This window comes from Clupea harengus, chromosome 7 (genome assembly GCF_900700415.2).
Source record: "Clupea harengus chromosome 7, Ch_v2.0.2, whole genome shotgun sequence".
NCBI lineage: Eukaryota > Metazoa > Chordata > Actinopteri > Clupeiformes > Clupeidae > Clupea > Clupea harengus.
Window position 1 is genome coordinate 20,366,840 of NC_045158.1, and position 12,396 is coordinate 20,379,235.

Sequence of the window (12,396 nt, forward strand, 5' to 3'; positions counted from 1 at the left end):
GGGTGAAGATGTTATCTTGAAAGGGTAGGACGAACAGTCCTAAATAGACAGGTGAATGCTATGTTGCCGCTTATTGAAATAAAGTATTGTATTGAGGTCAGAACTAAACTAGATCATTAATAGTACATGGTATAACAAGTGGAGGGACGAACACCGTGTTTCTTTCCTTGTTCAAGAAGAACATGACTGAGGAACTGATAGAGCCATGGTTGTAATCTGCCACAATTAATTTATAGTGAAACTGTATTATTAATTTATTTATTTGGCTTGGTATGTATATATTTTGATATACATATTGCATATTATAGTCTGTGACAGGTGTCTTTAACTCCCTTTATATTGTCACTGACTTAATACACACCAAACAATAATTTCCCTCTAAATGCATGTTTTGAAGCTTGCTAGTGACGATAATGACTCTAATTTCACTGACTCAGCATACAGGGTGTGTAGAATAAAAACACAGAGCTGCCAGTGCTCACCCAAACAAACACTCATGCATGCACTTAACACGAAAGAGATAGTGGTGGAAACTTTGCAAAGGTAGAAATCAGATTTTGAGAAATTTCAAGAGCTTAAAAAATGTGACCTGCTGTTGTCCTATCCAAACCGTGATGACAGCTTTACAGAAAATGAATTTGCTCTGCAATCAGTTTAACTCTCCTGCAGCTTTAGTTTGTTGTCAAGCAAGATGCCAGCAGAATAAATGTGAACAATTTGTATGCAGAAAATTCAGGTTATTTGGATTATGATGTCACACACAATGTTACACACACAAACACACAATAGGATGAGATTGGCACAGTGAGAAAGGGAGAAAGGATAATTATAACAACTCTTGCCTCTCCTCTCTGTAGGAAAATGGTCAAGAAGTCCCTCGTTGCTGGGCTGGTGGTCTTACTGGTGGCTGCAGTGGGGTTTTTCTTGGGCGTTTATTTGGGGGTGGGGAACAAGCGGCCCACTGGTCCCACTGATCACTTCTACTCCAAGGCAGCAGTGGCCGCAGACGCGGGGAAGTGCTCGGAGATCGGGAGGTGAGGAAAAAGCCCTGGAACTTGTGTAGAGAGCAAGTAGGGTACCTGTATTTGGCTGGTGATTGAAAAGTAACATTTTACTAGGGTCTTGATTGCATTGTAATCTCAAATAGAAAGCAGTGCTTGAATGAAGACTGGTTGCATTGAATGGCATAGCCTTGTGAGGCATGACTTTTGAAAGAAACACTTTCAATGTTTATGATCAGTGCCAATTTAATGTTACATCTAAATGATTAATGTTGAAATAAAAGCTATAATTATCACATTTAACTGTCAGCGTTTATATCACAGTGACACTTGCTTCACATAAAAACATTTTATACTTCTGTTCGAACTGTGTAGAACCCATTGGTACCCTTGGGCTGTGAGAACCTCTTTTGTCAGAATGACTTCTCTGTATGTCCTTTGTATGTTCTATGTCATTTGTGGCCCACCCTAATGACTCTCTAGGAACCTATCTGTTACCCCTAATCCATTGCATTTGTTAATAATATTGCTTGTCAGGGACATCCTGAAGCGTAACGGCTCAGCGGTGGATGCCTCTATTGCTGCCCTGCTCTGTGTAGGACTTCTGAATGCACACAGCATGGGAATCGGAGGCGGGCTCTTCTTCACCATTTACAATGCATCCACAGGTGAGTCTGATTGGGGTCCAATCAATCAATCAGTTTAACCCTCACGTTGTGTTCTGGTTTAAAATGACAGTTTCAAACTTTCGTCTTTGATAAGAATCTTTTATTTAATTTTAAACTCCTGAGGTTTCATTACATCATTTTCCCTACATAAATAAATACATTATAGTAAGATTCATGAAGCCCTTTAAAGGCCTTCAAAATGAATATCCAAGACTGTAATGTTTTATGGGTTAAAATATACTTTAAAGTTGTCAGATGTCACATTAAATGCAGTCAATTGGTGTTGGTATTAATAGGAGTGTATTTTCCTAAATCACACCAAAGTGTTTTTATGTTATCTGTGAAATTACGGATTTTATTGTGTATATTTTCTGCCACTTTTAAATGTGTGTTGTTAATTGTGAAATACATTGTTAACTCCACAAATATGGTCACACTTTATTTGGATAGTCTGCAGAGACTTCACATATGGCTCTGTGAAATTCAAGTTCAGTCTTCCTAATTGTTCACTAAACATCACCTTTACCAAACCCAATCCCTAACCATAACCATAACCATACACTGCAGTTAACAGAGTTTCAACAGATAGTTTGGTTATAATCTGAGCATCTGTAGATAGTCTATAGTGACCCAAAAATACTAATAATTTGTCAATTTCCCTTATTTTGAATAAAACTTAGTGGTACTCATTAAAAGGAGGCTTAAAAACTAGAAATGATATACGTATAATTGTTAAAGATCTGTCATAAACCACAAGAAGTGTAATAATGTTGCAAAGACAACATGAGGGTTAACAACCAAACAATCAAATAAATACCCATGCATTCATTAATTCAATCAATCAATCAGCAAAATCTCTAAATGCCATTAAAAGAGTTTGGCATTGAGCGGTTACAGTAACATGGAATTACACTGTTGAAATTCAAATGACATAATGGATGATAAGTTCCTGTCTGTAGTTTGTTACAATGCCACGCTACTGCCGCGCAATGAGCCAGTGAAGAATATTGTCTCTCATAGGAAAGGTGGAGACCATTGATGCAAGGGAGACTGCACCCATGAATGCAACAGAGGACATGTTTGGTAACAACACCCAGCTGTCTCGCAAAGGTATGGCCTCCATATTGTTAGCCTGGAACGTGACTGACTGGGCTCTGAATGTGTCACCGCACTGATAACCAGCGGAGGACGGATGTGTGGCGATGTTAGTGTTGTAGTCTGCAGTCAGCTCAAGATAAGAGCAGGAATGATCTGCCAAAGAGGCCACTTCCTCTGCTCACTGATAAAGGATGTAATTTAAAGAGATTCTCCTATGATAATAGAAATCCATGAACTCACAAACTCTAAACTCCTCACCAGATATGTGGCGAAAGCCTTATACTTATAGGCCTGAAATAAAACTCTGTGCAAACTAAACACTGTGTTTTTTAAAATAGTTATTGGATTTACGGATTTTTTAAATACAAATCTTAATATGTGATTGATTGGATTTGCAGGCCATTTAAGCACTGCGGTAAGTTATATAAAACATATTATTTAGTATGTGCTTTTCAACTAAGTACATGCATGTGGTACTGTGTGATGCATGTGCATGCATGTGGTACTGTGTGATGCATGTGCATGCATGCGGTACTGTGTGATGCATGTGTATGTGCATGTAGATGCATGATGTGTGATGTCTGATGCCTTGTAGTCACATGTGAAAGTACCACATTGGAACTTAGCCAAGGTTTTGTTCAAATAAAATTGCTGCATACTACTGGATACTCAAAAATATGTCATGGCCAAATTACACACACACACACAGTCAGTGAAGCGGTGTGTATGGTGGGTCCTCTGTGGGCAGGTGGACTGTCCATCGCCATACCTGGAGAGATCCGGGGCTATGAGATGGCCCACCGGCGGCATGGCCGGCTGCCCTGGCGGGAGCTGTTTGAGCCAAGCATCATGTTGGCACGCTATGGCTTCCCTGTGGGCAAGGCCCTGGCCAACGCCATCAACAAGAACAGTGAATCCATTCTCAGTGATGTGGCCTTGTGGTAAGTCAGGCAAAATGGACCGACTGGTGTCTCATCACATTTTAAAAGACTAATAAGAAATGTAGAGGAAGAGTTGAAATGAACAAGATCAATGATGTTTTGTTCTCATGCATAAATGTGTCAATACATAGTGATAGCACACTTAAAATTTGCCACAATTGAAAGAAAATATTTAAAAATAGAAGTCAAAGTGATAGTGCTGGAGGTCACTGGGATAAAGATTTTTCCCTAGAGTGTTCACATTCAGTGATACTGAAAGAAACTGTAAAACTGATAAATAGTAAAGTATTTTTCTCACTATGTTCTGACATAATTCAAGGAAACTACTGGACTTGTGTCATTGACTCAGTCCATTACAGCGGACAAAGAAGGGACAGGTAGTTCTCAACACTGCCTTTTTTCTCTTCTCTCCACGTTCCAGCGAAGTGTTTTGTGACTCATCAAAAAACCTCCTGAAGGAAAATGATATTATTAAATTTCCAAAGCTCGCCGACACCTACGAAAGAATAGCTGAGGAGGGGCCCGATGTCTTCTACAACGGCTCGATGGCTCAGAGCATAGTGGATGACATCCAGGCAGCAGGTCAGTCTGTTCACTGTCCTTCTCAGACCTGTGATACTGAAGGACTGATGATTAAGGTTAAAAGCCTCCAGAAGTGGCTCTTGTAGTTTAGTAAACTGCAATGAAAAGCAGTGGTGCCTTGAGATTAAATCTTACTGGACTGTTATTATTACAGTAATATTTCACATTCTGACCCTACTGCTTATATAATAAAAGCAATGTTTTATATCTTGGAAATCAGACGCATTGCCCTCTCACAGTCTGCACTATGACACACTTGATTTGCATGTTTGCCAGTGACCTTTTCTATGTTCATTTTGTATCGACACAAGCGACCATTTCACTGATTGCAGTGAAATAAAACCAAGATCATGAGCTCAGTACCCAGGGAGCAGAAATACTGATAAAAATGTTTTGTAACTGCACTGTAAGTTTTGTTGCTCAAAAGTGCTGTCGACGTTGCTGCAAGTTGCTGACAGCATCTGCTAAATGACAGACTGTAAATGTGAGTTGCCAGTGTGGTTCTGAGTCTCGCTCGCCATCTCTAGGTGGGGTAATCACTCTGGAGGATCTGCTGGAGTACACACCGGTGCTGAATGAGAGTCCCCTGAGGCTAAACGTGGGCGAGTACACCATGCACGTTCCCGACGCCCCCTCCAGTGGGCCTGTGCTGGCCCTTATACTCAACATCGTAGATGGTGAGGAGAGGGGTGGGGTGGGGTGGGGTTCGGGGCATTCCCTGAGGTTCAACTCAGAAAGAGACGTGACATGACTGACAACTACTCATGTTTTTATTTCTTAATATGGTGTTGGTTTTGTGTTTGAAATTTGTTTTATTAATGTTTTCAATGTAGTCTTATGTGAAGTGTGCATCTTTATTAATGTGAACTGTTTAATGCTAGCCAATAAAAAAGGCTAAAATACCATTTTGACAGGAATGTTATGACTGGGCATGTAAAAATTAACTAAATAAAGTAAAGTAAATCAATGAATGAGCATGTTACCACATGTGTCGATGTTCTCTGTTATGATGGGACAATCATTTTAGTTTCAGTTGTTTGGTTGTCCTCCAGAGAATTGTACAGTTCATTTGGAAGGGCTAATATGGCATGGTCAGACTGGAAACTAAATGCCATAAAATGCAGATAACTTGCCGCGTCACAGATTGCAGGAAGCGACCACACATTGTGATGTTTCAGACTTTCAGACTGCGCTCATTTCTGGGAAATCATGCACACCAGATAATGCACTTCCATCTTCTCCTTCTGTCAGCATGCGGTTTTCATGCATTTCATGCGGCACCCTGCATCCTGCCTCTAAAACAAAACCCACCACTTAAGCGAGTATCCGAAGCTTGCTTTCAAATGCGTCATGATTTAATCAGGCAGCTTTGTTTGTTTGTTTGATCTTCCACTAATTGGGCTGAAATTGTGAAACGGATACATTGTAAGACACCTGCCCTCTTGTACCAGAATTGAATGTCAATCCCTATTTACCGTCCTGACATTCTCGCTCTCATTAATGTTGAGTTTGAGTGCGGAACACAATTGAGCTCATGTATTTGAGAGATCAAACACCACAAAACAAACATGTCTAGGCGTTTGAAGAAGAAAAGAAACAAATATTGAATCAGAACCCCTGAAATGGGTTTTAAAGCACTTGTGCTTCCCAAAAGCATGATTGTGCTATGACCATCGCTGCCAAGAGAGTTAGTCAAAATAGTAGTTTCTCTATCCGTTAACAATGGTTATAGAACAACACTTTTTGAGAAAGGCAGCTGTTTTTAGACTATTTTTTATATTTTCAATGGAATTTAACTAAATTGCATTGACCTACAGGCTACAACTTCTCAGATATGAGTGTTTCCACATCTGAGAAGAAAACTCTAACTTACCACCGCATTGTGGAGGCCTTCCGTTTTGCCTATGCCAAAAGAAGCAGGCTTGGAGATCCACGCTACCTCAATATCACTGACGTGAGTCGAATCTTAACTCTCCACTGTATACATTCAATTCAATTCAATTCAATTCAATTCAATTAACGCCAAAACAATAAAATTGTCTTAAGGCGCTTTACAGAGCCCAGGGCCTGAACCCCCTTAGAGCAAGCATAATAGCGACATGCATCTACAGGCAATATAAAGGACCCATTGAAATCGGTCTCGACTTCCTTTCTTCCCCCTCCAAAACAAAACTTTCATTACACAATGTTCACTTGAAGTGACATTTGATGATTGTATCCTTATTTAGTTAATTCTACCAGAGTAATGTATACATTTAGATCACTTCACGTCTACTTCACCTCTGTGTCAAATGTGTTATATGTAGTACGTGTATATAATGATTTTCTCGGGGGTCGCGGAGGAAGTAAAGTGCCCTTTATACATTGAAGTATACCTTTAAGTTTCATGTCATGTCCATGTAGTGTTCACTCTGACATTACTCATCCATCTCCCACCATATATTTACCTCTCAACAATACCTCTCTGCCTCTCTCTCCTCTGAAGCCAACGTTGCTGTCATTTTCTGCTTATTTGTCTGTTGTTGTTCTTTCTCCTTCCCACTTCTCTCTCTCTCTCTCTCTCTCTCTCTCTCTCTCGCTCTTTCTCTCTCTCTCTCACTCACTCATTCTTTCTCTCTTTTTCTTTCTCTTTTCCCCCTCACATCCTTCCCTTATTTTGTTTCCTCAGCTTATCCATAACATGACCTCAGACTACTTTGCAGACGGGATCAGGAACAAAATCACAGATGACACCACTCACCCCGACAGCTACTATGAGCCTGAATACTTTGTCCCTGACAACCATGGGACAGCCCACCTCTCTGTCATTGCTGAGGATGGGAGTGCTGTAGCAGCCACCAGCACCATCAACCTATAGTAAGGAAACCCCCAAGTCTAGCTGTATTCGTGTTTACATCGTATACGTACGTGTCCTCATGACATGACATATGTAAGAAAGAAAAAATATTATGATCTTCTTAAGTAGGTAGGATACACATTATGACTATATTTTCCTACACCTGACCCAAACTTAATCATAACCACTCACAATCAATACAATTTGAAAGGCTAATGTAAATTGTGTTAATTTTTTGTGTTTAATTTTACAACTATGCAATAAGTTAGTGGAGTGTTAGTCTTGGTTCATAATTGTGCCAAGTTATGGTTATTGATCATTACAAGCATGGAATTTTCTGAAATAGTTGCTCCATCCTATTAAAGGGTTATTTTCAAGTGAAAATAATAGTGAGATTCATATTCAAAAAATATTGTCAAACCTAGTCACAAACACTGATACCTATTCAATACAATATTTCCCCATTTTATCACAGGGATATCTCACGTAATATCAAACTGATATTACTCTTTCATTATCCTGAATCTCTCTCTGGTGGAAACCACATGCTATTGTAAATAACATGTTGAATATTTCACCCAGCTTTGGCTCCAAGGTTATGTCCCGCTCGACTGGCATCATCTTCAACGATGAGATGGATGACTTCAGCTCTCCGTACATGACAAACGGCTTTGGTGTGCCTCCCTCTCCCAGTAACTTCATTCAGCCAGGTACACATCACACAGTGACCTACTAACACAATAGCGAAGGAGCCAGGAATCCTGAACCTCAAATGACTGTGCCGTGCTCCCATGCTCACATTCTGAGACTCCTGGGAGATATAGTTTAATCCATTTTAAGCCGGCCTCACATTCTGCGCCTGAGGTAAACTGGACCGGGAAGAAGCTGAGGACACCGGTTAATTCTGAAAAAGAGATTTCCTCCTGATTAGCACTGCTTGTAACACTAGGGTTGTGTGTGGCTTGCTGTTTATTTATCTCCTCGGACTAATCCGTGTTTACGCAAAGTGTCCTTCCTCTCTTTTGTTTCGATCCAGGCAAAAGGCCTTTGTCTTCAATGTGTCCCACAATCATCTTTGACAAATACAACAGAGTCAAAATGGTGGTCGGAGCTTCTGGTGGGACAAAGATCACCACAGCAACAGCCCTGGTAACCATGGATGTGTGCACAGATATTGAGAGGCAAACTCTTCCTTCGAATATCTCATGCACACTCATACTTGACTCTTGCCAATCAGTCTGTGTTTTCTTCACTGTCTGCTCTATATCGGTATAGGTTTGATTTGATTTGATGTGATTAAAGTTTGATTTGATTTATATCGGTATAGGTGACACAATCTTTTAGATATTGAGAGAAACAAAATTAGATATTCAAATAAAGTATGATCTGTTGTGGAATCCTGTACTCAATTAGTTGATTAGTTGACTTCTGATCTGTGCAATTATTTTACGAAAAGCTTAATATTTATTGACATTCATTACAGACATGTTTTGTATAATTCATCAAAACATGTATAACTTTTACATTAATATTCCATGTGAGTTGAATGACTTCTCTGGATAGTAGGCATGCAACTTGAAGAATGATGTGTTATGTGTTGATATCCCATCCGTCCCTCCAAAATAACGACAATATTATGCTTTATTGCCTGTGGTTGCAAGGTTTGGAAACCCTTTCATTAAAAACGAATTTGTGGTATATGGCACTGATGTGTCTGTTCTTGTTGTTTCCCCGCAGGTAATTCTGAACTCTTTGTTTTTTAACTATGACCTGAAAAAATCGGTTACCGAGCCAAGAGTTCACAATCAGCTCAACCCCAATATGACAGTTGTGGAGCAGAACTTTGAGAAGGTAAGACATTCCAAGAAGACTGTTAATGGTTAGTGGTTCACCCTCACAAACACAAACAAAACAAACAAGTTTCAACATGTTCTGACACCAGACACAAGTGCGAGAGAATGCCCTATTATCATTCAAAATCTGCATTTCAGAAACTTGATAACACGTGAAAACTAAACAGATAAGTGCAAGCCAGGGGTTACACTGTGATTTCTGTGTGTGTGTGTGTGTGTGTGTGTGTGTGTGTGTGTGTGTGTGTGTGTGTGTGTGTGTGTGTGTGTGTGTGTGTGTGGGTGGGGGGGGGGGTATGGTTGCCATGGATGCACATGCGTGTGTGTGTGTGTGTGTGTGCATTAAATTAATTTCACATACAAAGAATCATAAACAATTTACAGATGTTAAAGAGTAGAACTATGATTGCTTTGACAAACTGAACATAAAATATAACAAGGTCTGATCTGCGCTGACAACCCTTGTGTGTGTGGCGGTGTGCAAAATGACCAGCTGATGACAGTAAAACCTTCTTTAAGTGCACTCTCCTGTGCGTCAGTGTCAAATATTGGAAAGGTAATGTTAGGCTACCACTAAAAGAAGAGAGAATATCAATATGAATGAATTAGTATGCAAGGTCTAGTCTTTCTGAAAATTACACTAATGATATTATAGCTAGGAAATGATCAAACTAGCTTGCATTACCTAGCCATGGCATAATTTGAGTTGCTCTCATATTATGCTCAAACCACGCTAGCTAGCTCGACTGTATAACTTCAACTTGTGCTGCACTTGCCAGCTAGCTTAATGTTACAGTTAGCTAAAGTCTTGTTAAAAAGCATTTAGTTAATTAAACACGTGTTATTCACGCAGAATATCGGACCAATTCAGTTATGAAACAAAATGAGTCTCTGTATCCATATCTGACCTATTTCTCTCCCTACCTTACCATCCATTTATCCATGCCATCTGCGCCGTCGGTTGATCTGCAAGGTGGCTTTTGGGGAAACCCATTGACAGTACAAAGAGAGAAAGCCTGTGAAACTTCTAATATTGACAAGTTGCTCTATACTCTATTTATACAGCTGCAATTAGTCTAGAGTTATTAGACCTAATGGTACAAGTGAAAACATGTTTAAGCCAGCGTTTGAATTATTAAGGCAGAGAATTGTAAAATACATTGTTGAGGACGGATGTGTTGAGATTGTGACGTCGGCGCCGGAGATATGGCTGCCGTAGCTCAGTGTCCTCCTCAACTCTACACTTTTTTACCCTTTTTCTCCATTCTCCAGTATTTACTTTATTTATTCTCTAAGTTGAACGGACATTGAGCACAAAGAATTTCATTACTGATAAATGCTGTATATGATAATAAACTTGAACTTGAACTTGAACTTGAGTGAGGACCTTGAAGAGTGAATGTGCCAGGGCAGAGACCCGGCCCAATGTACTTGGTGCTCATACACTCACACTGACTTTTGTACTGCAGAGTGTTCTTGATGGACTGGCCCAGAAGAACCATGTTACCGAGTTGCTCAGGACCCCGGGGGCAGTGGTCCAGGCGGTGGTGCGGCAGGGAGACCGGATCTGTGCCGAGTCCGACCCGAGGAAAGGTGGCTATCCGGCCGGGTACTGATTCGGTACTCCTCCCCTCCTTGTCACTTTTTCCCTGTGGAGCTTACCATCACAAGGCCTTGTCCTGCATCTCAGCAGAGGAGAAGAAAGAAAGAAAAATGTACACAACACTGGAATTTGGGCCAGAGTCGAGATTACCAAACACCTTCAGGAGAGGATGATGAATCAGCCTTTTTTACTCTTCATCTCCATCAGCAAGCCTTCTCATCATTTAAACCTAACTTGTTTTGCTCCAAATGTTGGGAAATCAGTGATGGTCTTTGCAGGAATAAGCTGTTCTTCTTTGTATTTATTAATTTATTTTCAATTTATTTTGTTTTGTTTTTATTTTTTCCTCCTATATTGATAAATATTTATCAATAACTTTAGTGACATGTATTTATGACATTGTGTTTTGAAAAGAGGTGAAGTACTGGATGAACTGAGAGTGGAGTAGTGAACGTCCTCCGTGACTGACGTGGTAGGAAGACCCTTGTTTGTCTTTGTGGGTGAATGTGACGATCAACATAGAACCGCGATGTGACCCTCAACATTAAATCATTGTGAGACAGCATCAGTACATTTAGAGTACACAAACAAGAAAACAGTACAGACTATTTATTACCTGCCTCCTTGAAACTACAAGATGTTCTTGCAGAACTTTCAAAATGGTTTGAATTATTAACTATTCATTATTCATGGTTTATCCACAGTTAAATGTTGAATAAGTGAATTACTGTAAATGGTTTGCACAGAAGTTAATGTTCAAAATAGGGCTCTTCGCTGTTTTTGAATACATACACATATTTTTTGTACAGATTCTGGGTTTTTAATGAAAACAAATGCAACTTTTCTGTTTTGAGTTTGAATTTCTTCTCACTTGGACACCTCACCCCCCCCCCCCCCCCAGTTCCACTTGCGAAATATAACGGACCTCTGTTACTTCATTTAATATGGCTTGCAAATGGGACCATAAAACCATAGTTGCCGAATCTACCGAAGTAACAACAAGCTACTCACAGGAAATCACAGGACAAATGTACAGTCTTGACACAACACATAGTGACCCATTAAACCTCCAGCTACTGAGGTAGATAGGTCTGTTGTGGTGCATAGCCCCATGTTGTGGTCATGTGATAACAGGGATCTAGAGGACTATTGCTGTTGTTGTGTCTTCAACCTGAGGCCAATAATGTCTTTTTAGCTGATATCGTACATTTCTATGGCACACTTGTTAACTCCACCATGGTAATTAATAACCACCCAGTTTTTGGAAGGCAACTTGTGTCCCTCCAATGTCTGTTAGGTTTATCTGTCGGAAAAGCCTCAATACCTTATATCTGCAACAACACGTTTTCATCAGATGAAAATCACCTGTTTCAGACCAATCCCCAATCTGGTGCGGGTCTATGAGCTATCATATCAGTCCCAGAGCCATCTGAGCATACCCTGTATATGAGTATCTTTATGACCACATCTTTCACTTTACTTTTCAGAACCAAACTATGAACAGTGGCAGCATATGGTACGGAGAGTCCAATTTAGTTGTATTCTTGTGTGCATTGCAGTTTGAGAAACATCCTGTGTCAACAGATCCGTTTTTTTTCTAGGGGGTGGGGGTGAGGGTGGGGGGTTGAGTGTGGGCAATAAGGGGGACTTATTTAACCCCCCACCCCCATGTGACTGCCTCTGTCATGAAACATATGTGAAAGAGTTTTAAACTCTCGAGAAGTGTGGTTAGACTGACATCAACGATGTCCCTCCTCGAAAACACTTTGTTTACAATCCCAAATCAGAAAAAGTTGGGACGGTATGTTAAAACTCAA

General features: G+C 40.2%; 1 protein-coding gene across 1 annotated transcript; it reads left to right on the top strand.

Annotated features, from left to right (window-relative positions):
* The first annotated feature begins 861 nt into the window (after positions 1-861).
* Positions 862-11,463, top strand: ggt1a (gamma-glutamyltransferase 1a). The gene is made up of 12 exons (XM_012817743.3): positions 862-1,034; positions 1,539-1,669; positions 2,690-2,779; positions 3,516-3,708; positions 4,130-4,290; positions 4,818-4,967; positions 6,108-6,244; positions 6,959-7,146; positions 7,709-7,836; positions 8,163-8,275; positions 8,864-8,977; positions 10,446-11,463. The coding sequence occupies exons 1-12, from the start codon at positions 862-864 to the stop codon at positions 10,590-10,592; spliced, it is 1,725 nt and encodes a 574-aa protein (XP_012673197.1). The 3' UTR covers positions 10,593-11,463.
* Positions 11,464-12,396: the final 933 nt, after the last annotated feature.